Consider the following 26,716-nt stretch of genomic DNA (forward strand, 5'->3'; position numbering starts at 1 on the left):
CGTTTTTGAACAATGAATAACATTTTTTATTTATTATATCGATATTATTACATATGTTTAGCTTAAAAATAATAAATATTAACAACTTTAAAAATGATATAATATTATTATATTAATTTGTATATAATATTTACAATATTAAACATAAATTTTTGTAGAGATTCTTATACATATATCCAAATTATATTTCTTTTTTCCTTATACTATTTAATTTCTATCATATATTTATACAATAATGTCATATATAATAACAAATTATATATATAATTTCAATTTTCTTAGTTAGATTATTTACATATTTTTCTTAAAATTGTCTTAAAAACTACTGTCAAAATTCCTATACCATTCCAATTCGATTATATTTGGAAAAAAAAAAATGAAGAACTATTGCACTAAGTCTGAAAACTTTAGTTCGAAATAGAGACACAAATACTGTCATGATAGCTGTGTACTGTCTCAAAAGTAATTGCATTTACACGGGAAGGATCCATGTTTGCATCCAATCAATTTGTGTACCGGCAGGTGTAGTTGAATATTCTGCACCAAGCAGGGAACTAAAGTTTTTTTCTTGGAGCAGATTTCTTATTGCAGTCCCTGTAGACATTGAACAAATGTTAAAATCTCCAACAATTAGCACAGTTTGATTGCCTAACTCAGAAGTAAGGACTTCCTGAAGTTCTACAATTAATTTTCTGACAGAGAAAGCTGAATTTCTATATAGAACCAGCATATTAATATTGAAACATTTAAACAAAACCGCTTCTAAAACTTTGCTGCCTGAATAAATTTTCTTTACAGCCTTTGATTCTATAGAGCAAGTAATACTATGCTTTGCATATATTATAATGCCCCGTTTATTTCTGTTGGTTGTTTCCGTGCTATGTATCCTCAGCTCGTTAATTGGAGTAAATCCTGGTATATTAAAACTTTCGCAAGGATAACTCCAAGCGTGAGCGTGAAGATTCTGAACATTATGGAATAAAATTTGATGTCCTGAAATCATAAAATTGAAACTTGTTGTCAAAGCTTTATTTGTGTTCAATTCCCTCAGTTCCCTAAATACGGGATCCGATTCAGAAAATTTGTTAGGAGAAATAAAATTTCCTATGATGAATAGACCTTCTGCAGAAGCAGCTCGACTACAAGCGACATATATTGAAGCTCTAGGCATTCTGGGTCGAGTATGAACTACACCCTGACCCTGACACCCTGACTTTTATGAATAGTTATTCCCTCAGCCGGAACAACTGGAAACTGATTTCTTTCAATTGAAATTTGTTCATTTCTTTTATATTGAAAAGATTTTAGAACTTTTTCAATTGGTGTCCAAGAACTTTCTAGAGGATGAGGCTTTTTTGATCGTGATATCAAACCAACAGAAGGTTCCAAAAATTTAATCCACAGAATTGTTGGAAAAGAACAATGGAAATCCATTTGCATAAGTTGTCCAGCTGCCCCATTAACCAAGCCGTCACACGTGTTTATGTTCACTGTAATCATATATTTGGCGGAGATTTTTAGTGTCAATTCATAGGGCAGTTCCTACGTTTCAGAAGTTTTGAAAAGTTTTACTCTTTCCAAAATATCATTTTCATTTATACCAATTCCTTTAACTGAGTCTTTTGCAGTTGAAAGGAAAGCTTCTGTTGGGATCCGACTGAGCTTAAGGGCATTGAAATTATTTATCTCTTCATTGGACCAAAATAAATGTATGGCATCATCGGGAACTTCTTCGAAATAACCTACTCGAGTTTCAATGAGTGATATGTCCTTATTTGTCATAGTACCAGATGCCATATGATTTAATGCAATTGCAAAGGCCTGATCCTCCCGTTGTCTCATAATCACTGTTACTTCAAAGTATTTAAATAACTCCCACAAAGGCGAACCAACTAAAGTGCTGTATGCATCATTGGGATTAGGAGAGAATATCCACCTATCTCCAACAGGTAAGAGTTGCTTCAAATCACCAAACACTATGATCGGTATACCACCGAAGGGGCTGTCTGTTTTGAAAATTTGTTTTAATCTCGCATCAACTGAGCTAAACATACGAGCACCTACCATCGATATTTCATCAATTATGATTAATTTTAAATCGATAAGTCTGGAATACAATGAGTTCACTGTGTCATTGCTAAGTGGCCTCAACTCTCTATTCAACTGATTAACAAGTAAAGAGAATATTGAATGAAGGGTCATTCCACCTATTTCGAATGCTGCTTTACCCGTAGGTGCGCAAAGAAGAACTTTTAAGGAACTTGGATTGGATCCAGGTGTAGAATTGTAACGATGGTTAAGAGCTTGATATATTGCAGATATCAAACGACTCTTTCCTACACCTGCACCGCCGCCAATGAACTCATAAAATGGGAGATTTGTTTTTGTTTTTAGGTGGTGTATCAAATGTGTCAAATAGGTTCTTCGCTTAGTATTTAGACTTTGAACTAAAAAAAATAGATCCTCAACTGGAATTAAAGGGGGTAGTTTAATAAGTCTAATATTGCAATCAGATTCAGTGCTATTATCTGTTGAAACTTCGCCATGCAAGTCCAGCAAATTTATATTTGGGTTTATTTCTGGAAGTGCCAACACTCTGAACTCATTTTCCACGATAGGTAGTTCATTTTGAGCACCTTCGTCCATAACTATTTCATTATAAAGACTTTCTAGAACATTTTCAAGTTCTCTCTGCTCAAAAACATCATATTTTCTTTGATTTTCCTCAATTATAATACGATGTGTTATGCAAGTCTGCTCATTATCGTTTTCAATGAGATCTTGCTGTTCATTCCGCCAAGGATAGTAAAGCATTAACATTTCGCGGAAATACTCAACTCTGGCCAAATCTGGGTTAAACCTTCTATACCGAATAATACAAGGTTTGGTACGTTTTTTCACAAAACCGCTACCGTCTTTAAGAGGCATGACAACCCCGCTTTCTGGTAAATTATCGTCTTCCCTCTCTTCTTCTTCATGATCATTATCTTGTGCTCTTCTAATAGATTTAAAATATTTATACGTAGATGCAAAATCAGCTAAACAAAGAGTTTCTAACTGATCGGATCTTTGAACATAACGGTCTAAAATACCGGCTACGAATATTTCAGTCGAACCTGAAGGAAGGTTTTGAAGTTCCGCTCTAGGTTTTACCATTCAAACACGTTGCTCAGGTCGAGAGGTATTTATAAATATTTCTGCATTACTTGCTTCCGAAAGATGGAGTCCAATGCAGCAATATACTGCTTCTTCTGCAGATATTTCTGTGCCTGATATAAATTTGTGACCTATATGTTTAAGTTTTTGCTTAATAGTATAATTTCCTGCATTTACCTCCGATATAGCTTCATTTAAGAGCCTAGAAATTCCCCTGTTAGACTTGTTAATATAATTAATTATATATGAACAGCAAGCATATGCATCCAGTATATATTGGATATCCATATTTGCTCTATGGAGTTCCAAAATCAGAGGATTATAAGCGTTTATAAAACGATCCTGTAATTCTCTTTTTAGAAAAATTTTGGTTTTTGTTAAACTTGACCTAAGGGCTAACAAATAGTCATCAAAAGACATATTTATTCTACTATCAGACAGGAAGTATTCAAAATCGTTTAAATTAGAAATGTCTTCTGTAGTCATATTTGAATTTAAAACGTTTTGAATTTTGAAAAAGTTTTCCTTGTGTCTTTCTGAATTTTGACTTGTTTCTGTAAGAGGTAACAGTATTTGCGTTGAAGGCATTGGTGGCTATGGTATACCAAAACGACAAAACTGTTGTCGTCTTATTTCCCTAGTACAAGACCGACTGTGGTTATGCTTTTGATAACCCAAATAATTTTCTAAGTGGCTGATCGAACCATCGGTAGAAATATAATTGTCAATAAAACTAATGACATCAGGGAATGTTTGAGGATCTTGAAGGTTGATCCTGGGAGAATTATTAAGCCAATATTTGCCATATACATGCGGGGAACCTCTCTGTTGAAACTCCACTCTCCAGTAGAAATTTGTAACAAAATGCTCTCCAAAAATGCCGGCGTTATCTTTAAAAAGCTTAAGAATTTGTCGATAGCGGTAGTCAAAATATCTAGCACAAGTAACCGCTTCTGACCGAATTAAGCGATATCTATCTTGGGTTGTTAAACTGTTGGCTTCCTCTTCCGAAATATCTTTAGAATCAACAGTTTTAGAGAGGATGACCAAAAGCTCAACCCACTGAGATTCTGCAGCCGATAAAGTGATAAAGAAGGTTGGAAGCCCAAAGTGGCGAATCATAGCGATTGCCTTTTTCTTCTCAGCTTCCCAGTGCGCAGGTGAGGATCTAACGCCTTTCAAAACCTTGTAACCACCATCGTGTTGAATCAAGTTTTGAACAAAGTTTTCGTTTAATAGATTTTGGGACGTAACTCGGTTGCGACCTGAAAACTTTCTAAGGCAAATGAATGTACTATTCTTAATTTGTAGCAGTTCTAATTTTTTGTAATCATAGAACAACTTTGGAATGGTACACGCTCTTCTGTCTAAACGGCGAATTTCAGAACGTATTATCTTCTATATGTTTCAGAGCATGTACGCTTCTGCCCAACGAATATTGTTCCAAATGAAAACTCTTCTGACTTATTATCTTGAATTATGTCAATTGGTCTTTGTACTTCACCTGGCGCTATAACTAAACGGTTATAGTCTACGTTTTCTACAGGAATATTGTCCAAAAGAGTTTCTTGACCGCCTGGATTTAGCTCGGAAGGTAAAAGACCCGTGGGAATATTATTACCTGAGGGATTATCATGAGAAGTTTGTGCCGCATGAAAAGATTGAACCAATCGGGAATCCTCTGCAGATGCAACAAACGGAACTTCTTCTTGGTTATTAAATTCTGAAATCCAGTTTTCATTAATATGTATATTGTGCTCACGATACAGAGCGGTATTAACTAAGAACTGCAAAGCTTCCATAATCTTTGCGGGGCGTATGGTATCGATCATGTAATCATGATTGTATTCCAAACGCCTTCTAAAGTGAATTTGTATAACATGAGCCTCATCAAAGGATCTTGGTAGAGATGTCACAATATTATTAACAGAAATTGGTATATTAACAACAGCACTTTTGAGCAAACTCTGACCTTGATATCCTAACGGACGGATTGTCATAACAGGCAATCTAGGCATTATGAGACGTCCTTCAATTGGGGTTAAATCTTTCAAACAATCCGGTACTTCAGGAAAGTCTAGACCGTTAGCTAAACATTTTTTTGGAACGTTCTTTTTAACAATCGCAGTTTTGCAAGTAGCTCAAAAATTGTAATTTCCATCTTTGTGCATTAAAAAAAGGCGGATGCCGCATTTGGGTGACCTTGCGCAATAGTTTCGAAGTTTAATTTGCGAACTTGGTGTGAAAACCATAAGCCGCCGCAGCAAATACATATTTCAGTAGGGTCCTTATTTATATTTTGGAAATAAATGTTTTTGAAATTTGTTAAATTGCCACTATTATCAGTTTCTATAACATTATTTTCTCTCGTTAATCGGATTCGTTGGGACTGCCTTTGTTTTCAATTTGTCTATTGAGTGGATTATCTCTACGAAGGCAATCTTGACCTTGTCTAAGACGTCTCTGATTCAAAATTTCTTCCCTCATACCCCTCCTACTAAGCTGTCGACGTTGTGTTTCTCTATCACGCTCCTCTCTCCTTATTTCAGGATTTCTTCTTGCATGTTCACTTTGCATTTGATCACGAATGCGCTCTAAATTCCTATACTCAGGATTTCTTGCGCGAAGTTCTCTATGTTACCTAGTGTTCCTACTTTGTTCATCATAACGTACCTCAGGATTTTCTCGACGAGATCTATGACCTCGAGTATTTCTTATTTGCTCTTCAGAGCGAATTTGGGGATCTTGCCGCCTTGTTCTATGTTGAACAGTATTTGAAACTTGCTCAACAGATCGAACCTCGGGGTCTTCACGCCGAGACCTATGACCTCGAGTATCTCTTATTTGCTCTTCAAAGCGAATTTGCGGATTTTCCCGCCTGGTTCTATGTTGATTTGTATTGATAATTTGTTCGGACAGACGTACATCGGAATCTAATCTACGATTAGCGTGACTTACAGTATTTTGTGACTGCTCACTATCTCTATATAAAGAGTTCGCACGAAGAACTCTCATACGTCTTCTATTCTGAAGACGACTTAGTAATATAGATTTTCTACTTAATCTAGGCATAATTAATTAATAATAAATGGATTAATATATAAAATACTTATAGATAATACTTATATAATTCAGTCCGTCCGGGTGTTAAAAGTTGGATCCTAGGTGCTGCTCTCTTTCACTGTAATTACTTGTAAGTCCTTGCTATGCTATTGCTCGTCACTATACACTGTACTGTGTAATACACTAAAATTAGTTTGAATAGAGCACTTTGCTTGTAAAGACATCTAGTGAAACTGAAACTACAAACACAGTATACTGATATTTATTATACTCTTGCAACATGTTGGTACAGCTTACGTACTTTTGTATACCTATATATTACTTAGCTATTCACTAACATAATAATACATAATATTTAGTTATATTTATATTTTAGAAATTAGTACTTTATTTCATTGTATTGAAATTAAGTTCTCGGAAAACTCTCCGTAAATTACTTTTGTTAAACGCTTTCTAAAACAGGGGGATCTATGGTACCTATTTTGAATGGTCTACCCATGAAGGCTAAATTAACAATAACTTACATATAATTAAGTATGGTATACACATATGTAGAGCAAGTATGTAGATTTTCTTCTTTCTGTTTTAATATCTAAACCTTTCATAAGCTGCCAACGGCGCTAGGTAAAAATGTAATTTTCTTGAGTTTACAGTTCACCTCTATACCCCTTCATATTAAAATGTGTCGCAAAACTGAAATAATAGACAGTAGCATGTAAACCGATGGTCGCAGTTTATCTATAACCACATAAAAAGGGTCTTTAGCCCTTTTGATACTACATTACTAATATTTATTTCATGCAATTTTTTCTAGAAAGATTTTTTTGCTCTATACAAAGTCCAGCACTCTAAGAAACTTTTTTAGCATTGTTGACTGGTATATTTTATAATAAGTTCAACATGATGGCTGAGAAATTATACCTAACCACTGATTATCACCAAATATTAGAAGAAATATATGTATATAGAAATCTATATCTATCACTTTAGCTGATGCAAACAACTCTTTGGTGAACAAAACTATACTCTGTTGCAACATGTTGCGAAAGTATAAAAATGTTGCGAAAGAATTCAACATTCATTACTCGATTATTATTTTGTGTCAATACTATTTTTTTCTCCCAAATGTTAACTTTTATAAAAAAAAGCTATTTAACTCAAACATGTGATATAAACTGAACCAAAGGGGTTAGATTTAATATGTGTGGTATATGAGGTTGCTGTTGTACCAGAGGAGCGGAAATAAGTATATTAGGGTTATAAGGTTTAAACAAAGTCTAGACCAATTTCATTCATATGCAGCGATATACATTATTTTTAAGAAAAACTGTCCATTTAATTTCATTAAATTATCAAATTGACGAAAAAAATTATAGCATAAGTAGTACATGTGAGCTGGGAAAATCAAAGACCAGAAAATTCCTCCAAACCGTATATTAAAAAATGTTGAATTAAACATCCATTATTTAATGATATCGTGATTAAATTACAATCAAATTTGGTATCTTCTTGACTTATATTAAAGGCCATAAACTTAGTCTCAGTTTTATTGCTTAAAGTGAGATATAAGTATGAATGTGATATTAACTCCACCAAAGTGGCTAAATTTTATATTATAAGCTTAGGTGGCAAACGTCAACCAAAGAATCGGAATTCATTATATGAAGGTGTGAGGTTTAGACTTAGTATATACTAATTTCATTCTAATTCAGCGTCAAACCACATAATTTTTAAAAAATCTTTTCCACTTAATTTCGTTAAAATATCACGTTGATCTACCGGAACGGTGTGAAGTCAGGTGGAAAGACGGAAATCATATATATATTGGGGATAGAGAAATATATTAATTTTGACATTGCTCAGCTATACTCGAGAACATATTCTGAAGCAATTTTATATAAAAAAAAATATTAATACTCACTGACCGACATATTCGGCATAAAACTGGTTAGAATAACGAAAAGCATTATAAGTAGTATATGGAATTTGAGGGCAGTATTAACCCGATTTTATTAATTTTTTCCAATACCACATACTACTAACATGCCACAGACTAATAAAATGATCCCACTGTTTCATTAAGGTACCTCACATACCATCACCAATCAAATGGAGTAAAGTCAGACGAATGTTCGAAAATCCTGATATTAGTTACATGGGGGCTAAGGAAAATTTTCACCCAATTTGATCTTGTTATGAGTAAAACACGCTCTCTCATTTTCATTGAGATAACTCACATATGCGGTATAAAGTCACGCGGAAGTTCAAAAATATTTATATTAGATATATGAGAGCTACAAGAACTATTGATCCGATTCAACCCATTTTTGAAACAAAGACATACTATTATCGATAGTTTTTTTTATTTATTCTATTATATGAATTTCAATTATATACATATCTTACACAATGGCCGATATTTACGGTAAAAAGTCAACTATAGGTACTGGGGTCCACATATTCAGTACCTAGGGGCTTGAACAGTTTTGGTTCGATTTAGAGAATTTTTGGTCACAAGGTGGCATACTTTAAACGCATTATTCACGCAAAGTTTTACGGTGATATAATCATTGTTGCTTGATTTGCATAGTGGAAAGTGAAAGAATCAAGTGGAATTTAAAATGGTGTCATATGGAAAATAGGCGTGGTTGTAATCCGATTTCGCCCATTTTCGCACCATAACATAGAAATATAAAATGTTATGTACCAAATTTGGTTGAAATCGGTTAAAAAGATCCCAAGATATGGGTTTTCACCTAAAAGTGGGCGGTGTCACGCCCACTGTCTAATTTTGAACGCGGTTCCTATAAAGTCATCTCATACCATCCCTGAGCTAAAATTTAATGTCTCTGGCGTGTTTAGTGCTTGATTTATCGCGCTTTTAGTAGTTTTTAACAGTACCGTTACATGGGGAGTGGGCGGAGTTGCCACCCGATTTCAACTATTTTTTTTTTAAAAAAGTTTTAACTGCAGATGCCTCTTTCTAATGTGATCCTGTGTACCAAATAACAGTCTTGTATCTTATTGCGGAGCTTAGTTATGGCAAGTTATTTGTTTTTGATTAATGGCGTTTTGTGGGCGTGGCAGTGGTCCGATTACGCCCATCTGCAATACCAACCGTCTCACGGTACCAAGAAACATGTCTACCAAGTTTCATAAAGATATCTCAATTTTTACTCAAGTTAGAGCTTGCACGGGCGGACAGACGGACGGACGGACGGACAGACAGTCACCCGGATTTCAACTCGTCTCTTCATCCTGATCATTTATATATATATAACCCTATATCTAACTCGATTAGTTTTAGGTGATACAAACAACCGTGAGGTGAACAAAACTATTATACTCTGTAGCAACATGTTGCAAGAGTATAAAAATGCGCATAGCATTCATTCATTCTCCGGTTCCCTCATCAAAACTCCCTGGTTGATCATGTTCATGTTAACAAAACCGTAATTCTACATATTCACTTCAAAACGATGTTGATATTTTACGGGGTGAATTCACCAGTGGAAATTTTACCAATGTTCGGTGTCGAACCTGCACCTTCTCATTGTTGTAAGTTCTCTTATTCTACGTTTTCTGTGGGTGCATTCGAGATGTCAATCACTACAGTGTTGCAAATTTGTCAAAGTATCACACTTACAACATCATCACGTTCTACTTTTTGCACGCAACTTATGCAAATAATCGGCAACACTAAATTTCAGCAAAGTATTAGCAAATCAAATATACAACACATTTGCTGTACTGCTGAGTTTATTACGTGGCTCGAACGCACCCTGCTTCTCTATACTTTACGTTCTTAGATTCTACGTTCTTTACTCTGTCTACTCCGATATCGACCATTCTTATAAGGAATCATTTGTATTGGGGAAGGGTATTGTAGCTTCGGTTCAACCGATTTCTTCTTGTTTATTCATAAATTTCGCGAATATAGAAATATTTATCCATTTACATACATATGGAATGATAACAGTTGGTAAGGTTGTTGTAAAAAGCGAGCAGCTATTCGGAGGATGCCTTATTCGCCTTTCCGATATTGAGTAAATTATATATATATAAAATCAGTAATGTAATTCGAATAGTTCCAGCTAAATTATACCAAACCGAAATGGAAGCCCCTTTTGAAATAATTAAATATAGAAGTCAAACTTTTTAGTTTATATTAAAAATACATTAATTTTATTTATTCAGTTTAACAGTTTAATCATGATAATTAGCATTACTAATTAATTAGAGCGAATCTTCGAAAGATTCGCTTCGATTTAGTACTAATATAATTAAACTACTCGCTCTTTAAACTACTTCCTATTTCCTTTTTAATACTTTCAATTCGATCTATATACAGTATATGTAGATACGAGTTACGCAGTAAACGACTAATTTAAATAAATATTTCCAGTAGAAAAACGCAAATGGAAAAATTGTAATTTCTCTTTAAATTTTTTAACGTCTACATATTGTCATGCGCGAATCAGCTCTTTTCTATACATACATATGTGTATTTACAAAAAATTTTATTTCATGTTTTTTTATTTGTTTATATCAATTAGAATTGTAATTCTTTAATGAGTGCACACATCACAGCCTCAGCTACAAAGTTTTTTCACATTACACGTTTTTGTCGCTATAATCTATTGCATTCATTCTTTAGGTGATGATTATTTAGAAATTCCTTAAGAAGCATTAAAAACTAAAGACCTATTAGTAGTTAGCTAGTTTTTGATATTTTTTAAGTATAAAATGGATTGTATTATATATGAGATTAAAAATTATTGATAATTCATGAGCAAGGTATAAACCTTGCTCATTTTGCCGATTTTTCATTTATTGTTTGAGTTATATATTGTTCTATCTGACATTTATTATAGCCAGAAGGTTAGGTCAGAAAATCGTGGTTTTCAAAATTAAATATAATATCGAAAGTACTTGATACTTTGCAAATAAACATGAAATACTTTGTTCAAACAAATTACAAATGCTTTAATATTTCAATATACAGTCATATATATAATTACGAAATTATTAATATTTAAGGTTACATCTATCTGTTCTTTCTGTTTATATTAAACATTTAAAATTGAAAGAAAATTGCTTGGTTACATATCTGGAATAAAGAACTTAGTCGAACCGAATTATATTAGTTAATTGTTTAGTGTTTGAAATTCTTAGAAAAAAAAAAATGAACTAAAAAAATCGCCAAAATTAGGGGAATAAAGATTTTAATTTTTATTGAAAATTGAAAAGTGTAATATTTTTAATAAAACAAGATTATAAGCTGCAAAAACAAATATATTCAAATTTCGTAATGATGAACAATTAAACTTGATTACATACAAATTTAGAAAATCATCAAATTTGAGGATTTTCTCACAGGTATAATTTTACTAACCTGCTTAGTTTTGGAAATGTTAATATAAATGTTGTTGATAACAAAAACAATAAACTGATGATAATATTTAAAAAAAAAAATGTATAATAATGGATTATCTTTATATGGTGACTTAGTCGGAAAATACTCTACAGAGCCTTGATAATATTGCATAATAAAATAAATTACTGATGGAACAGAATAAATTTAGTTTATATTACATTATTATAATAGACTGTGATCTGAAAACCACCCTTAAGATATTCACCTAAAACAAATGAATTTAATATTAAAATATATAAGTATTTGAATAATTTAGCCTATAATACAATAAAAATTAAAAATAACTTTTAGTACGGATTAAAAATGTTTACATAGCCTTAGGCTATTATTATAATAGAGCTTTAACAGAAACGAACCTAGAACATACTATTGACCTTACGTATTAACTAACTCAGTCACACACATGTATATATTAATACTACACTTTCGCACCATTATATATGTATGTATTTCAATAACTCTTTTTACATATGATTGTTTTCCAAATATTGATCAGCACTAAATATCCTGATGATAACCTTTGTTGTATAAAATATCCTCTTCGGTAGCGTTTATCAAGAAATAGTCGTTATAATTTGATTCTTAGACCCATAATCGGCGATTCTGTAAATAATAGTTAATTAACGCTGGTGTATACATTTTCTGCTGTTATCAAAATAATAGGAGTGGATTAATCATTATCCATGATAATAAATTCAAAAAATGTAAATGTAACCTAATTATTTCGAAATTATTTTTTTATCTTACATAATTATTAATGAAAAAAAATAAACAAAAAACAGCATGTAATATAAATTCACAAAGTGACAATGAAATTATAAGAAATCGCTTTCTTAAAACAATAGGAGTGCCCTATATATTCATCAAAAACTTAGCAATTGACAAAGTTTGTAAAACGATATTTTTAATATAATAGTTTCAGGACATTTTTGCTTGTATGCTTTGGATAATTATCTTCCTGGAAGACCCAAGCCAATGGCATTTCATCACTAGCATAGGGCAGCATGGTTTCGTGCGTAATTTACCCTTGATTCAGTGTATTGGGCCTACCATATTTAACAGTTTTTATGCAATGTTTTAAATTAAATTCGGTTTTTTGCGGGCTTTCACATACTGACAAAAATCTTTTTCAACAAACAGAGTATTTTTAGATTCATCTAACAACAAGATGCTGTGCCATTTTTCTGGTTACTAGTCAATGTATTGTATGAAAAGGAATTTTCTCGGGCTGTGTGCGGTAATCGTCGGTTGATAGTTTGGATACTTAGATTCAAGCTTAGCTCATACTTTATTTTTTCAAGCTTGAAAAAGGATGTTACCTTGTGTATCTAGTTATGAAAGAAGAAAGTTTTTTTGATGTCGCTCGTGGTCGTCGGCGTATTTCGACGCTTCCGAAAATATTTTGTACTACCTTTTACGTAGAGTTCAAGGTTATTTTTCCTCTTCTAAGTGACAATGAACGACTGATTTTTCAAGATAAGAACACAAGAAATAAGAGAAAGTAAATATGTAATTAAAACAGGGAATAGAATAGATATGCAATAGCACTCCTATTATTTTGATAACATCTGTACATATCTGTGTTTAAAAATATAATGCACGCAACCATAGGTGCTTAGCTCACATTAAATAAATCTGCAAACGGATTGTAACTTGCATACTTGCAAAAAATATATGGTTCAAATTGGTTCCATTAAACAAACAGATAAAATTTAAACGAAAATTAGTTTTTGTCAAGTATCCCATTCGAAAATAATTAACAATATATGGTTATTTATTAGTGTGGTAAAAAAACTTTCATTGTAATATCCTAATCGTTTTCTTAAGCAACACCAATTAGAAATGATGAACTTACACAATATCTAAATAAGAATATATTATATTAAAATAAAACCTAAACTAATGAAAATTTGTAAATAAGAAAGAATAAAATGAAGTGTTGAACGAATTATAAATCAAATAAATGTTGTAAATAAAAAAAAAACACACAACATTTGCAACCAATATTACTATTCTGCAAAAATTATATTAACTTAAATTCTATATTTTTATGAATAGAACTTTCTAGTTTTAAGTTATCAAATAAATCCATGACCCATGGTTACAGTGCTTCAAAGTAAAGAGTGGATGGAGAAAATGATTTAGCTTGTTGCATTCAAAAAAAACACACTATATTATTTTAAATGTTTTTATAAAACATTCTTTTTTTAATTCCCAGTATTCGCTAGGCGTTAGTAACCGAAGCTTTTAATGTGTACAATGTAAGAGAATATTTGTATCATATATATACATATATATATATATATATAACTTTTGATCCATGTTATAGTTCAGGGCGCGACAATCGAACTCACATGGTGACTTTTGGGTTTACAGTCCTGTGTAGATAAAATCTAAACTTATAGACAAGTTTTTTTTTCTAATGCGATCGTCTTCCAGTATATCAGCGGCTCGAAAGTGGCTTAAAAGTTGTGAGATTATCTAACTTTTGACAACATCAAGTCGCACGTCCAAGAAGAATGGTAAGGTTGGGTTAAATTTTAAGAAGTTTTTAAATAATCAAATTTATTTCAAAATATAAACAACCTTAACTGAGATGAAGCATCTTTATTTTTATACTGTTTTAAGAAAGAAACCAAATTAGACACTCATTTAGTAAAGAAATATGTATAAAAAATCTTTGTAAGGTACTACTGGCGAAACATATTTTACTATGGAAGCGGAAAAACGCATAGCAGATAATTGTCGGTTACATTATGTGTTGTGTGTTCTTTACCTATAAATTGATGAAGCTGATGTTGACCTTGACCAAGCAACTAACAAACCCTCACCTCTACTCCGATCTCTTTTTTTCTGCAGCAAAACTGTTGCACTGTCGTCAGGAAATAATGAGTTTTTAATTGTTGTAAACAGCAGCCTGCAATAAAAATTATGTATCATTATTTATTAACAAATATATATCAGATGTGCAATTTGATTAATTGTGACGATACAATGTGAATAGCTTACCTAGGCAAAACAGCCACCAATGTCGATATAAGTATCACAAGCCAATGAAGTAAAGAGCCTAAACAGCGAAATATTACCCAATAAGTAGAAGGTAGTCCAAAACAATTTACACAAGTTGCATTATAAATAACAGAAAAAGCATAGAAGGAACCAAGACTTATGGTAATAGAGAGCAGATGCAGTACAGTCTACAAAAAACAAAAAAAAAAAAATTCAATCTATTTAAACAAATTTATTACATTTACAATGCTAATGCATTGCTAAAATACCCATGATCTAATTTCGAGTGCACCATGGACTAAATTCGTATACAAACAGGAAGCTGTTATGGTTGCTCCGAACTCCCATATGCCAACATCACTTTCCGCGTAGGCGCATAAGGCAATGAAAAATACCACTAAACTTTGATATAACGAATCTGATAGTACTATCCAGAAATCATGCGGTTTGTAGGCAAGACCCAAACGACCCTACAGAAAAATTAAACAATAACATAGATTGTTTACAATTTTGTGCTTGTGTACTAACATGTTTGTATAAAAAACAATTTCGTAGTAAAAAATCCTCAGGCACGCGTTTGTCGTAGACACCTATGGCAAGCGGCGGCAGAGACGTAAATATTAAATTATACAACATCAGATACATTTGATCCATCATAACAGAGCCCGAGAAGCCACAGTATAGTTGGTACCAAAATATTAAGAACACGAAGGCCTTCAAAAATGAAAACTCAGGGTAAATATAAAAAAATTTAAATATTTTTTATAAAATATTTACAGCATTTTTGTAGAAGAAATAAAGTATCATGCGCGACAAACGATCGTAACACCAGTATCCATGAGCTAACAATAAAGGTTCCAAGTAGCGAAACCGTGATAACGTAAAATCAGCGGCCATAACAGCTTGCATACCCTCTTGACCGGAAATACCAACGCCAACATCTGCCATCTTTACATATGAACAATAAATGGTTCCGTATATATAACTGAAGTTCGCTTTAAATACCTGTATCATTGAAACATCATTCGCACCATCACCAATTGCCAAAGTACATAGACGCAACTCATCTTTTACCACTTTAACCAGATATGCTTTCTGAAGAGGTGTCGAACGGCAACACAACACAGAAGCACAGCTTTTAGCCAATTTCAGGAAAGGTCTTATGAGTTTCGATCTGCAAGATAATTTTCAGTGTAAAGTACATGTTTTTATTAATTTGCAAATTTTTTTTGCTAATATAAACATCGGATCATATTGAAAATAAATAAATAAACTCGTTTGCGCTCCATATGTTTGGAGCATATGGCGAATAATGCAACGGCTACGATTTGTCTGGATTTTATTTAAGCATTTGGTAAGGTTTGGCATCGAGTCATACTATACGTAAATAAAACCTGTGCTTAATCATAATAATTTTTTATTTATGCAAAGCATATTAAAGCATTTTTTCAGCAAATTGCCTCTTCCAGAAAAATTCATACTTTGTTTAAGTTTATATAATAATTTTGTTCACCTAATGATTGTTTGTACATTTAAAACTTATCTATATGCATATAGTTATATATTGTATTGAGTTTTGCAATAGGGATGATATGATTTCTAAGTGTCGTTTCGGACATTTTTAATATGTCACTATTTGTAATGTTTTCATTGTATTTAGTAATGTTTACAATTTCATCATAGAAAGATATACGCAAGAACAACGTTTACAATTTATTCAATTTTATTATCAAAATAATCGTTCTCCAATTGCAACTTTTCGTCTGCTACTGCGGCTCACTTTCATCTGAATGGTGCGGTAAATAAACAAAACTGTCGATTCATATCCACATATTATTCATGAACAAACATTACATTCACCTAAATTGACATTATGGTGTGGTTTTTGTACTGGTGTAATCATCGGTCCGTACTTCTTTCCAAATGAAGCTGATTAAACGTTAAATGGAGAGCGGTATAGATCGATGATAACCAACTTTTTATGGCCGCAATTGGAAGAAGTTGATCTTGACAACATCTGGTCCCAGCATCACCACAACATCACCAATGAAGCATTATCGCAAATAAAGTCTTGTTAATCCAATAACATGGCTTTAGAAAAAATAAGCCTCTGAATTGTGTTTGCTTATTTTAGCTCATTTATGAAATTTCATACGAAAAAAATAAGCGTTTTCTTCTAAAAACCATAGGATGGAAATTGATGTATACACAATTTATTAAGTTTACTTTAAGCTAAGAAATTAAATCTATATTAAAACTCAATTTTCAACCCCAACCCCAAAGCAAACGAAATATTAGGTGTTGTAAAAAGTAAAAATCCATTATTTTTCCAATAGATAGCGTTATTTATCTGAAATCGTTATATAAGTAAGAAAAATGACATTTCGTACTTAAAAAGATTTTCTGACAGTTTTGTGATTGGTTGATTTGAAAAAATCGATTAAATAATGGAAATCCAGGTCCTAAACATTGCACAAAAACAGTTTGGAACCATTTGCATGGGGCTGGATACGAAAAGTAATAATTAAAGCATTCATTCAAAAATAATGGATTTCTTTTTATTACACCTAATATGATATTGTACAAAGAACTTAAATGAACGAGAAGTTGCAAATTAAATTTTGTATGATGCTCAATTGGACGGTTAACAAAGCTAATAAACTCTGAGCAGGGAATTAACCATTTTCTGTGATATTCGCTACTATTTAACAGAAATGAGAATTTATAACAACGTTCTCGCAGAATTACGTATCGGTTTATATAAATACCTATTAAGGGAAACACTTAAAATGCCGACATATCAAAATACAGTCACGATAAAATATTTTTGAAAAATATTTGCAAAATCAAGTCATACTTGTAGATGGGCCAAAAGGTAAAATAAAGTTAAAAATAGTTAACAAAAATAATGCCGAAAGTAGTTCGACTCGACATACCCCTAAACCGCCCGGTGTTAGATCGACCAGGGTTATAATTTTTAAGCGCGGCCGAAAACTCGTGAACACCCCGTTATTTTTAATTTTTTTGTCTGTTTTTTGAATTGTCGGTACTTTGATTGACAGAATTTTAAATTTAGAGATTTTGATTGTCGGCATTATGTTATACACCCAAATACTTACCGTAAATCCAGGATAAAAGTCAATGTTTTGCCGTCGACAACCAAAGCACGTGTTTTTAGTCGAGTATGTGTATCATATAATGATTTGCTGTTGTCAAAATCAGCTAGGTAGAAATTAATTGCACTCTCCGCAGCATCACGCGAACGAGCCGTTAGACTATAAATAGGATTAAACTTAAAATTTAAAACTTTAAGAATTGAATTTAACGCAACACGCCCAATAGCTTATTTCGCCTTGAGTGTAAAGAGTGGGCGCTTTCCCATAGTTCTCGGGATTTACTAATGAGTTCCTGAGACTTTTTGACTTCTTTTTTGCAATATCGCTCATTTTCATATTCTCTCAATAAAATATTAATCACAACTTTAAATTAACGGCAATACAAGTTCTTCTTTTTCCACGATCCATTTTAGTATATATTAATTAAATTTTATAAAAATAGTAGAAATTATTGTTTTTGTACATATTCACTTAAATAATACTAAACTAATTTTATCAAGAATTTAAGTGCCTGCTTTTGTATTTACTTTTTTTTAAATTATTTTTGGTTTTAATTTAATATTCTTTCTTGTTGTCATGGACTGTATATGTTAACAATACAGGAAAATACATTAGACTAGTTTATATTATAAATATTATATAATAATAAGAAGTTGATCATACCGTAATAACTCCATCTGTTGAGTAAAAAGTTTGGCAGAATAAGCAACATTTATTGCAGTTTCTGGCTTATCGCCAGTTAACACCCACACCGATATACCAGCCGAAATCAGAGCAGTTAACGTTTCCGGAACGCCATCTTGAAGTCTATCCTCAATTCCTGTAGCACCTAGTAATGTCAAATTACATTCCAGCTTCGCAAATGAATCACGAATGCGTCGTTCTCTATTCTCCAACGACATTTCAATTTCTTCGTGGTGTGCCCACCATTCTGTATATTCGACGGGATTCAATATTCGTTTTGCCATAACTAATATACGCAAACCGTCACGAGCATAACGGTCCAACTGCTGTTGAGTTTTTTCTCGTATCAAACCTATCACAAAACGTTTGGTAAAAATTATTCTATTTTTTTTTAGGCTATTGAAAAATCAAATACCTTCTGGCGTATTTGAAGCGCTTGATACTAATACGGGCATAATAGAGCTGTCAGCGCCCTTTGTGTAAAGCACTATTTCTTGTGTTCCTGTACGGCGCACAACAATTGACATGCACTTGCGGCTCGAATCAAATGGCAAAACCTTTAAAACTTCATACTCCACCATCCCAGAATTAGGAATGCTAACTAGTATATGATTTGGACTTCGATTGACTAAACAGCAGTCATAACTGTAAGCAGCATTTACAAGCGCAAGCTCATCTGGACTCTCGGCTTCATACAATGGTCTGCCGTTAGCCGTTTTAAATGATTGTTGAATTTTTGTTTGACTGTAAGAAAATATTTTTAATATGTATATAAATATAGCCGACATAGCTTTTTTAAAACTTACTTTAACTTGTTCTTAAATTTTTTTGTTTGAACCCTTACATTCAGGAATGAAGTAAGGCTACTTATTTTGGAATTTATCGCTGCTTTCGCTCGTCCTGTCGGTGATATGCTATTTGAAAATGACTTTATTTTCATATGAGGTGATTCAGAAGTAGGCGTAGTCTCTGCTGAGCTGCTTATTGGGGATAACGATGGTATATGTGTCTGTGTTGGTAAAACATAGGCAAGGTTTGGTGGTGGTGATGGTGTTACGGAACGTGATTCAGCTAAGCGAGTATAACGATCAATTGGTATTGCAGATGCTAAATTATTATTAGCTATAGTTAACGATGAAGAAGATGAATCTGTTTGTGTTATATGTTGTAAAGGAACATGGTTGTCTTTTACATCTACAATTATTAAATTTTATATGTATATGGAAGAATTGAGAAACATCATTGACAACTTACTTTTTAGTACTACTGAATCACTGCTGGCTGCTCCTTGAACCTCAATTATACCACTAGCATTCATCAAATCATGATGTGGTGTGGCACTTACTATCACCGTATTGCAAATTGCCAATACCAAAAGAAACTCCTGTAGCCGTTGGGCATTTGATGACAAATACTGACCAGAATTTATTAATTCTAGCATATCATTTAATAATGTGGAATTTGTTATGAGCGGTGGAGCTGGTGTTCCAGGCTTTGAATGCAATCGTTCCAGCTCTGAAGGCGGATGAGCGTAGTCTATGCCATTGACAACACATCGTCGAAATAGCATTTTATTTTCTGTCAGTGTTCCTGTCTTATCTGAAAATATATGCTGTATTTGTCCTAACTCTTCAGTAATGTTCATCGCACGGCATTCTGTTTTTTTATTTGTATCCTCGTCATACAAGTCAATATTGTTGTGAATATGGTAAACTTGCAGAATTTTGCATAATTCAATGGTAACGTACAAAGACAATGGAATCATCACCTGCAATATTATAATGTATGTCCAAAAAGTCAACAGACCTTCGTAGTTTGGATGAACATCAAAAGGTAGATATGGTACAGGAAATTGCTCAAAAGAGCTTAACCACATTTTGCAGCCAACTGCGCCCACAATACATAATATCAGTAAAATTATCACACACCTAATAGAAATAGAAAAAATTTATATTTAAAATATAATAATATTAAATATTATAAATTCATGTTTAGCACTAATGCAAAAATTCGGAACCTCCAATATAAACTGAATCTTTGATTTTTAATCTATCTGTCAAAATTATTATTATAGTTTGAGCCTTGGTAGCAAAGTTTACTAAATTTCATCTAAACCTTATTCTAGGAAGTAAAAAATATAAGTGCAAAACCAGAAAACAACTAAAAACCAAATCGAATAGTACAAACGGAAGGTCGTCAATACCATTCATGAAAAATATAGAGAAGAAAAAAGGTGTTATGGATGTTACTTTTCAATGCATGAACATATGTGTGATCTGTTTTCTGCAGGGCGTGCTGTAAAATATAAAAACGACATTTTTTGTTTTTAGATTACTTTTATTGTACATATGTCAAGAAAAAGAAGTTGCTTGAGATTTAAAAATGTTAACCTTAACATAATTTTTCTAAAATTGTCAAATTTAGTAAAGTTACTTTTTCGAATAGTGTGTTTATTATGTCTTACCTAAAATATTTTCTTATTGAGTTAGTGAGTAAGTTATCAAGTCATTGGTCACGTTTCAAGTTTCAAATATGAATTTGTTGAAGAGCGCTGAAATTTAATATCTAGATATGTGTTAGGAAACATATGCAGTACACTAATATGCTTAAGTTATAGGAACTAATTTTTATGAACACGCTTCTTGTGGTAAAATCATTGATTAATGGGTTTTTTACAATATTAAATATTTTTATACTCTCGCAATATGTTGTTACAGAATATAGTAGTTTTATTCCTAACGGTTGTTTGTATCACCTAAAATTAATCGAGATAGATATCGAGTTCTATATATGTAGCTATATAAAGCAAGATGACGAAACGAGTTGAAATCTGGTTCAGTAAAAGTTCATATATTTTGATGAAACTTGGTACACATATTCGCTGGTAGTATATGAAGATTGGTATCGCAGATGAACTAAATCGGATAATTTCCACCCCCAAAAAAAGCCGTTCATCGAAATGATATAACGTGCAATAACTAAGCTCCAGATTAAGATACAAAACTGTCATTTGGTACAGGGGATCAGTGTAGAGAGCGGCATTTGTCATTTAAAAAATGTTAAAAGTGGGCGAGGCCACACCCTTTAATGTGCATATCTCATAAACCACTATAGCTACACGGAAGTTGTCCTTTTTGCGCTTCTTCACACATCGTGAAAAAAGATGAAATCAGATGAGAACCATGCCCGAAATTAGAAAATGGGTACCGCTCACCTCTAGGTGCAATCCTATATCGCAGGAACTACTCGACCGATTATAATCAAATTTAACGCATTACAATGTTTCGATATTCTGATGTTATATTTCGAAAATGAGGGAAGCAGACAATAACCTCGCCTACTTCGTACATATAAGTATAAATATTACCAATTAAGTTATTGAAATAATTTGGCATATGCAATTAGTATGGTAATTATGGTATGCCTAAGGTATGCCAACTCACAGTCAAAACAAGTGTGCCCTTGTGTCAAAAACAGGAAAAACCCGGTCAATACTTCCTCTAGCTCCCATACACCTGTGCATCGAAATAACGTAAAGATTTTCGAACTTGCGGTTGACTTTGAACCGTGTATAACAGTGTGTCTTTGTGTTTAAAATAAATGAAATCCGGACAATACTACCCCAACCTCAGATATACATATCTAATACACTTATTTCAAACTTCCGCTTGAATTTATAATATAATATATGACCGAGATATAGTCAATATATAAGGTATAATGAAACAGCGGAATTTCATGGTAATACAAGATGCGTTCCAAAGTAAATAGGACTTTTAAAAAAATGACAGAACAAATGGTTTTATCGCCAAAATCAATTAATTTTGTTCAAAATAGACTATTTCTGCTTTAATTCAGCTTTTTGCACGGTCCAAAAGCATGTCGAACGAGTGTTTTAGCTCGTTGCCCGGTATGGCCGCGAGTATAGGGATAGGAAAGTCGACTCTGACTTTGGTCAAGAATCGATCTTTAACTTAAAATAATCGAGTTTAAATGTTCCAAGTCGATTAAAATCGATTCTCCCTCGATGACTTCGACTTTTCTGTCAACAGTTATAACATTCGATGGTAGTACAGTGTGCATCGTTTTCATGTACCGACTCTTTTATATTTTTTTTATACCTTATCGTTAAACTAACCTCTTTCTGATTGGACAAAAATAAACATCATCGCTGGTATCCTTGGTAACCGTTTTAAATAAGCATAGTATAACATAACTGACGGATATATAATTGTTAAATTTTTAAAAAAGTCGACTTGAGAGTCGACTTTTAGCAATGATTAATCGACTTTAAGAGTCATAAAATTCCAAGTCGACTCTAAAATCGAAAGTCGACTCTAAAATCGAAAGTCGACTTTTCGCGCGCTGTTACCATCCCTCCGCCAGTATGCCGGTGCAAGCCTTTTAAATGGCCTCCACGTCTGCATAACGCTTTCCTTTCATCGGCAAATTCATTTTTCCGAAAAGGTAGAAGTCGCACGGTGACATATCAGGTGAATACGGGGAGTGGTTGATTGTTAAAATGTGATTTTTGGTCAAATAATCGGCCACAAGCGTCGATCGATGAGACGGCGCATTATCGGGCAGCAAACGCCAACTTCCATCTTCGCGATATTCGGGCCGAACACGTCGAATACGGCGCACCAAACGCTTCAAAACTCCAAGGTAGAATACCGCATTAACGTTTTGGCCGGGTGGAACAAATTCTTTGTGGACAATACCCTTGGAATCATAAAAAAAAATCAGCATTGTCTTCACTTTTGACTTCTCCAGTCGCGATTTTTTGGGTTTCGGCTCGTCCGGCGCCTTCCATTCAGCACTCTGGCGTTTCGTTTCGGGATCATATTGAAAACACCACGTTTCGTCACCAGTCACAATCTTGTAAAGGAAGTTCGGGTCTTTTTTTGCCTCTTTAATGATGTCCTTTTCGAATGTTTAATTCTGAGCAATTTTTGGTCGTCAGTCAATTTGTGCGGAACAAACCGTGCACACACTTTTTGTAAGCCCAAATGATCGGTCAAAATGCGATAAATCGATGTTTTGGAGATGTTCAATTCAATTTCCATGAATTTCAATGATGATTTCGGCTGATTTTTCATTAATTCAAGCACAGTTTCGATTGAAATTTCGGTGATCACATACTGACACTTAAAACGCAATAACTCCACTTCCAATAGTTGAAATGTCATGAAATTTTTACTGGAAGTCGATAAAGGATAGCAGATTCTAACGCACTAGTCGACATATAGATGGCGTCACTAGAGTTTACTTTGTTACTTTTTTACTGTTTACTTTGGAACGCACCTTGTATGTCGTCAAGCCAAAAATTGATTTAAAAAAAAACAGGTCAATACTACTTCTAGCCTCCCACATACCTAATATCATTATAATATCGGATATATGCAAAGTTTAATGCAGAAAATGTGAAAATCGGTTCACATATTACCCTAAGTCCCATACATGTACTTATATAATGATTTTCATTATTTTAGCAGACATTATATCGAGTATATCGGCCGATGTGTGATCAATTTTCCTAAAATTACTTATATTTTCTCGAGTATACATGTTTAAGGACACGCGTAATACAATAAATTCAGACTGTCCCCTACCCCCACCCCTGCGGGCAGGGGATAGAATATGCCCGCGGCAAGGCATGCCTGTCGTAAAAGGCGACTAAAAGCCAATATGCACTATGACTGTTATTATATACCTTGCTCAGTAATATCAGCATAGTAGGTGGAGTGATAGTGCTATAATACTCAGCTTGAACTAATATTAGAAACACTTTAAATGAAAAAAGCGAATAAAAAGACATTTGAAGTTCAAGCGACAAATGTCACCAGTCATTTGAGTAATGGGGAGCTCAACTGGCAGTAGTTTAGGCTACGCAGTCTGACCGGAGACTTTCCGGTACCACGGGGAGCAGAAAGCCCTTGGACTTCTGTTCAATCTGCTCATTGGGTTCGGCCCTTTGGGGAGTATCGTGGTTTAAACCTAAATGCTGGAAGAACTGAATTTTCAGTTCGAAAAAAGAAGTTGCACAAGTAACTGGGTGCCGTACCCGAAAACGGAAGAGGTTTTAGGTCGGCCTCGAATCACACCAAGATGGTAGTGTGGACCCAGACACACTGCCACTGGTATCCAAATAAATACTTGCAAAAAGCTCGTATTGTTTGGGGCGCTGATCAACGCATTGTATTGATACGTTGTGTTTTTGAACACCGTGAGGTAAGGCCGTCGCCGGCAGGTACTCACGTAAATCTACAACGAAAGTTGTCCCCTAGCCCCAATTTACCCGATAAAGTGATTTCGGACTTTCAACCGTTTATGCCAGTATATATATGCGATATTTAAATGAAATTAAGTGGATAGCGCTGAATATGAATGGAATTGGTCTAAACTTCATAACCCTAACCTTTTGAGGTTTAAAAATTGCGAGAGTATAAAATGTTCAGTTACACACGAACTTAGCCCTTCCTTACTTGTTTAATTCAAAATTTTGTCTACACCTTAAACTATTTCCCCCTAAATGCAAGATTATAAACTGTTCGATTTGTTTAGATGTGCAATAAGATAGAATAATGCTACTTTCAACTTATGTTTGTCAAGAAATGAAAAGAAGAAACTTTGAAGACTCTTTAAATTAAATAGTAAAGTCGTATCCAAAAATATTCAATTTTAGTTGGTCATTTAAAAATATATTAATGCCAATTGTGATGCATATGAAACAAATAGGAATTGATTTTCATCATTATTTATTATTTCTTTTACTCTCGAAACTATACTATAGTACTATCGTCCTTTTCAATCTCGTTTTCTAAAACCAAAAAACCCATATCCTCAGAGGCATCGATCATAATTAATAGTTAAATTTACCATATCACATCAATATTCATCTGCTGCTCGACTTGCGAACGCTTATAGCGAGGCCCACTGTTGTTAAGCATTGATTTTGTTTCGTGGCCTGTATATACCACGACCCCTTCAATGAAATCAGTGTTCTGAAATGTAACAATTTAAAGGTATTCACATAGTAATATCAAGAAGAAAATATAAAGAATCACCTTCAAGCGACTCTCCCTCAGAAGCAAGTTTTCAGTTGCAATCGGAATACGCTCCCCTGTCGGATTTATTAAGGCTCCATGGAATCTGTAAAGCTTTGTGGTGGGTGCGTCAGCTTCGATACGGCTCACGAATTTACTAGGGGTGAAAATATTCTGTTTATCGGTGAAACCGCGAACAACCTAATAAAGAAATTATCTAGTAAGTTGATATGCAAAAAGAATAGCTTAAAAAATATATTTACTTCTCTTCGTTTAAGATTTGTTTCCCCATCTAAATCGCAAGTGTCGATATAACAGGCGCCATGCAAGTCGCTAGTTCTTAAAAGTAATATGTCTGCTGGTACCGTTTCATTATTTGATAAATGAACTAGGTCACCAACGCGAACATCTTGCCATTTTATCTTTTTATACCGCTCCGTTTCACTATAATAATGAAAATGTATTACGCGATATTGTATAAGCACACTACGTTATATATGTAATTTAATACATTTCAATTACAATATTTATGGTATAAAAAATATGACATGGATAACACAACCAATTAATGTCTCTAAAAAATTTTACAGAAAAATAAAAAAATGTATATATATTAATGTGACAAATTTTTTCTTTGTAATACATTCAGGTAGGTTCTGGAATCCGAGTGAAAGTGGAAATTGAAATGAATACAAAAACGAGTGAAGAACGAGAAATTTGTTTATTAATAATATTCAAAAAATAAAATACATAAATATAATAAAAAACAAGGAAGGAAGGGTTAAGTTCGGATGTAACCGAACATTTTATACTCTCGCAAAGTCAAATGGTATACTCGTTTGAGATTTCTTTGTGGATTGACTGATATTTTCGGTAGAAGGTCATCTATAGACACTGGGGTCCACATATTTAGTACTTAGGGGCTTGAACAGTTTTGGTTCGATTTAGACAATTTTTGGTCACAAGGTGGCATACTTTAAACGTATTATTCACGCAAAGTTTTACCCCGATATAATCATTTTGACACTATGACATAGAAATATAAAAAGAACGTTATACACCGAATTTGGTTGAAATCGGTTAAGCAGATCCCAATATATGGGTTTTCACCTATAAGTGGGCGGTGTCACGCCCACTGTCTAATTTTGAACGCGGTTCCTATAAAGTTATCTCGTACCATGCCAGAGATAAAATTTAATGTCTCT

At 33.3% G+C, this 26,716-nt stretch overlaps 1 protein-coding gene across 6 annotated transcripts in view; it reads right to left on the bottom strand.

The window, feature by feature from the left end:
- Positions 1 to 10,374: 10,374 nt before the first annotated feature.
- The window catches only part of LOC106625362 (phospholipid-transporting ATPase VD), a 59,529-nt gene continuing 43,187 nt past the window's right edge, over positions 10,375 to 26,716 (bottom strand). For 2 of the 6 annotated variants that reach the window (XM_070106687.1, XM_036356732.2), the window contains exons 3-17: positions 25,775 to 25,955; positions 25,533 to 25,712; positions 25,345 to 25,469; positions 19,720 to 20,393; positions 19,272 to 19,659; positions 18,881 to 19,209; positions 18,445 to 18,817; positions 17,785 to 17,940; positions 15,671 to 15,839; positions 15,443 to 15,613; positions 15,194 to 15,379; positions 14,935 to 15,135; positions 14,666 to 14,853; positions 14,433 to 14,573; positions 10,375 to 12,259 (exon numbers count right to left, since the gene is read on the bottom strand). In XM_070106687.1, coding sequence (XP_069962788.1) covers positions 12,211 to 12,259; positions 14,433 to 14,573; positions 14,666 to 14,853; positions 14,935 to 15,135; positions 15,194 to 15,379; positions 15,443 to 15,613; positions 15,671 to 15,839; positions 17,785 to 17,940; positions 18,445 to 18,817; positions 18,881 to 19,209; positions 19,272 to 19,659; positions 19,720 to 20,393; positions 25,345 to 25,469; positions 25,533 to 25,712; positions 25,775 to 25,955 — 3,511 coding nt within the window. In that variant the 3' untranslated portion in view covers positions 10,375 to 12,210. Of the gene's footprint in view, positions 12,260 to 14,432; positions 14,574 to 14,665; positions 14,854 to 14,934; positions 15,136 to 15,193; positions 15,380 to 15,442; positions 15,614 to 15,670; positions 15,840 to 17,784; positions 17,941 to 18,444; positions 18,818 to 18,880; positions 19,210 to 19,271; positions 19,660 to 19,719; positions 20,394 to 25,344; positions 25,470 to 25,532; positions 25,713 to 25,774; positions 25,956 to 26,716 lie in introns of those variants that run through there. The other 4 variants (XM_036356734.2, XM_036356735.2, XR_004975303.2 and 1 more) reach the window with 4 other exon arrangements.

The sequence above is a fragment of the Bactrocera oleae genome, chromosome 3, assembly GCF_042242935.1.
Source record: "Bactrocera oleae isolate idBacOlea1 chromosome 3, idBacOlea1, whole genome shotgun sequence".
In the NCBI taxonomy this organism is placed as follows: Eukaryota; Metazoa; Arthropoda; class Insecta; order Diptera; family Tephritidae; genus Bactrocera; species Bactrocera oleae.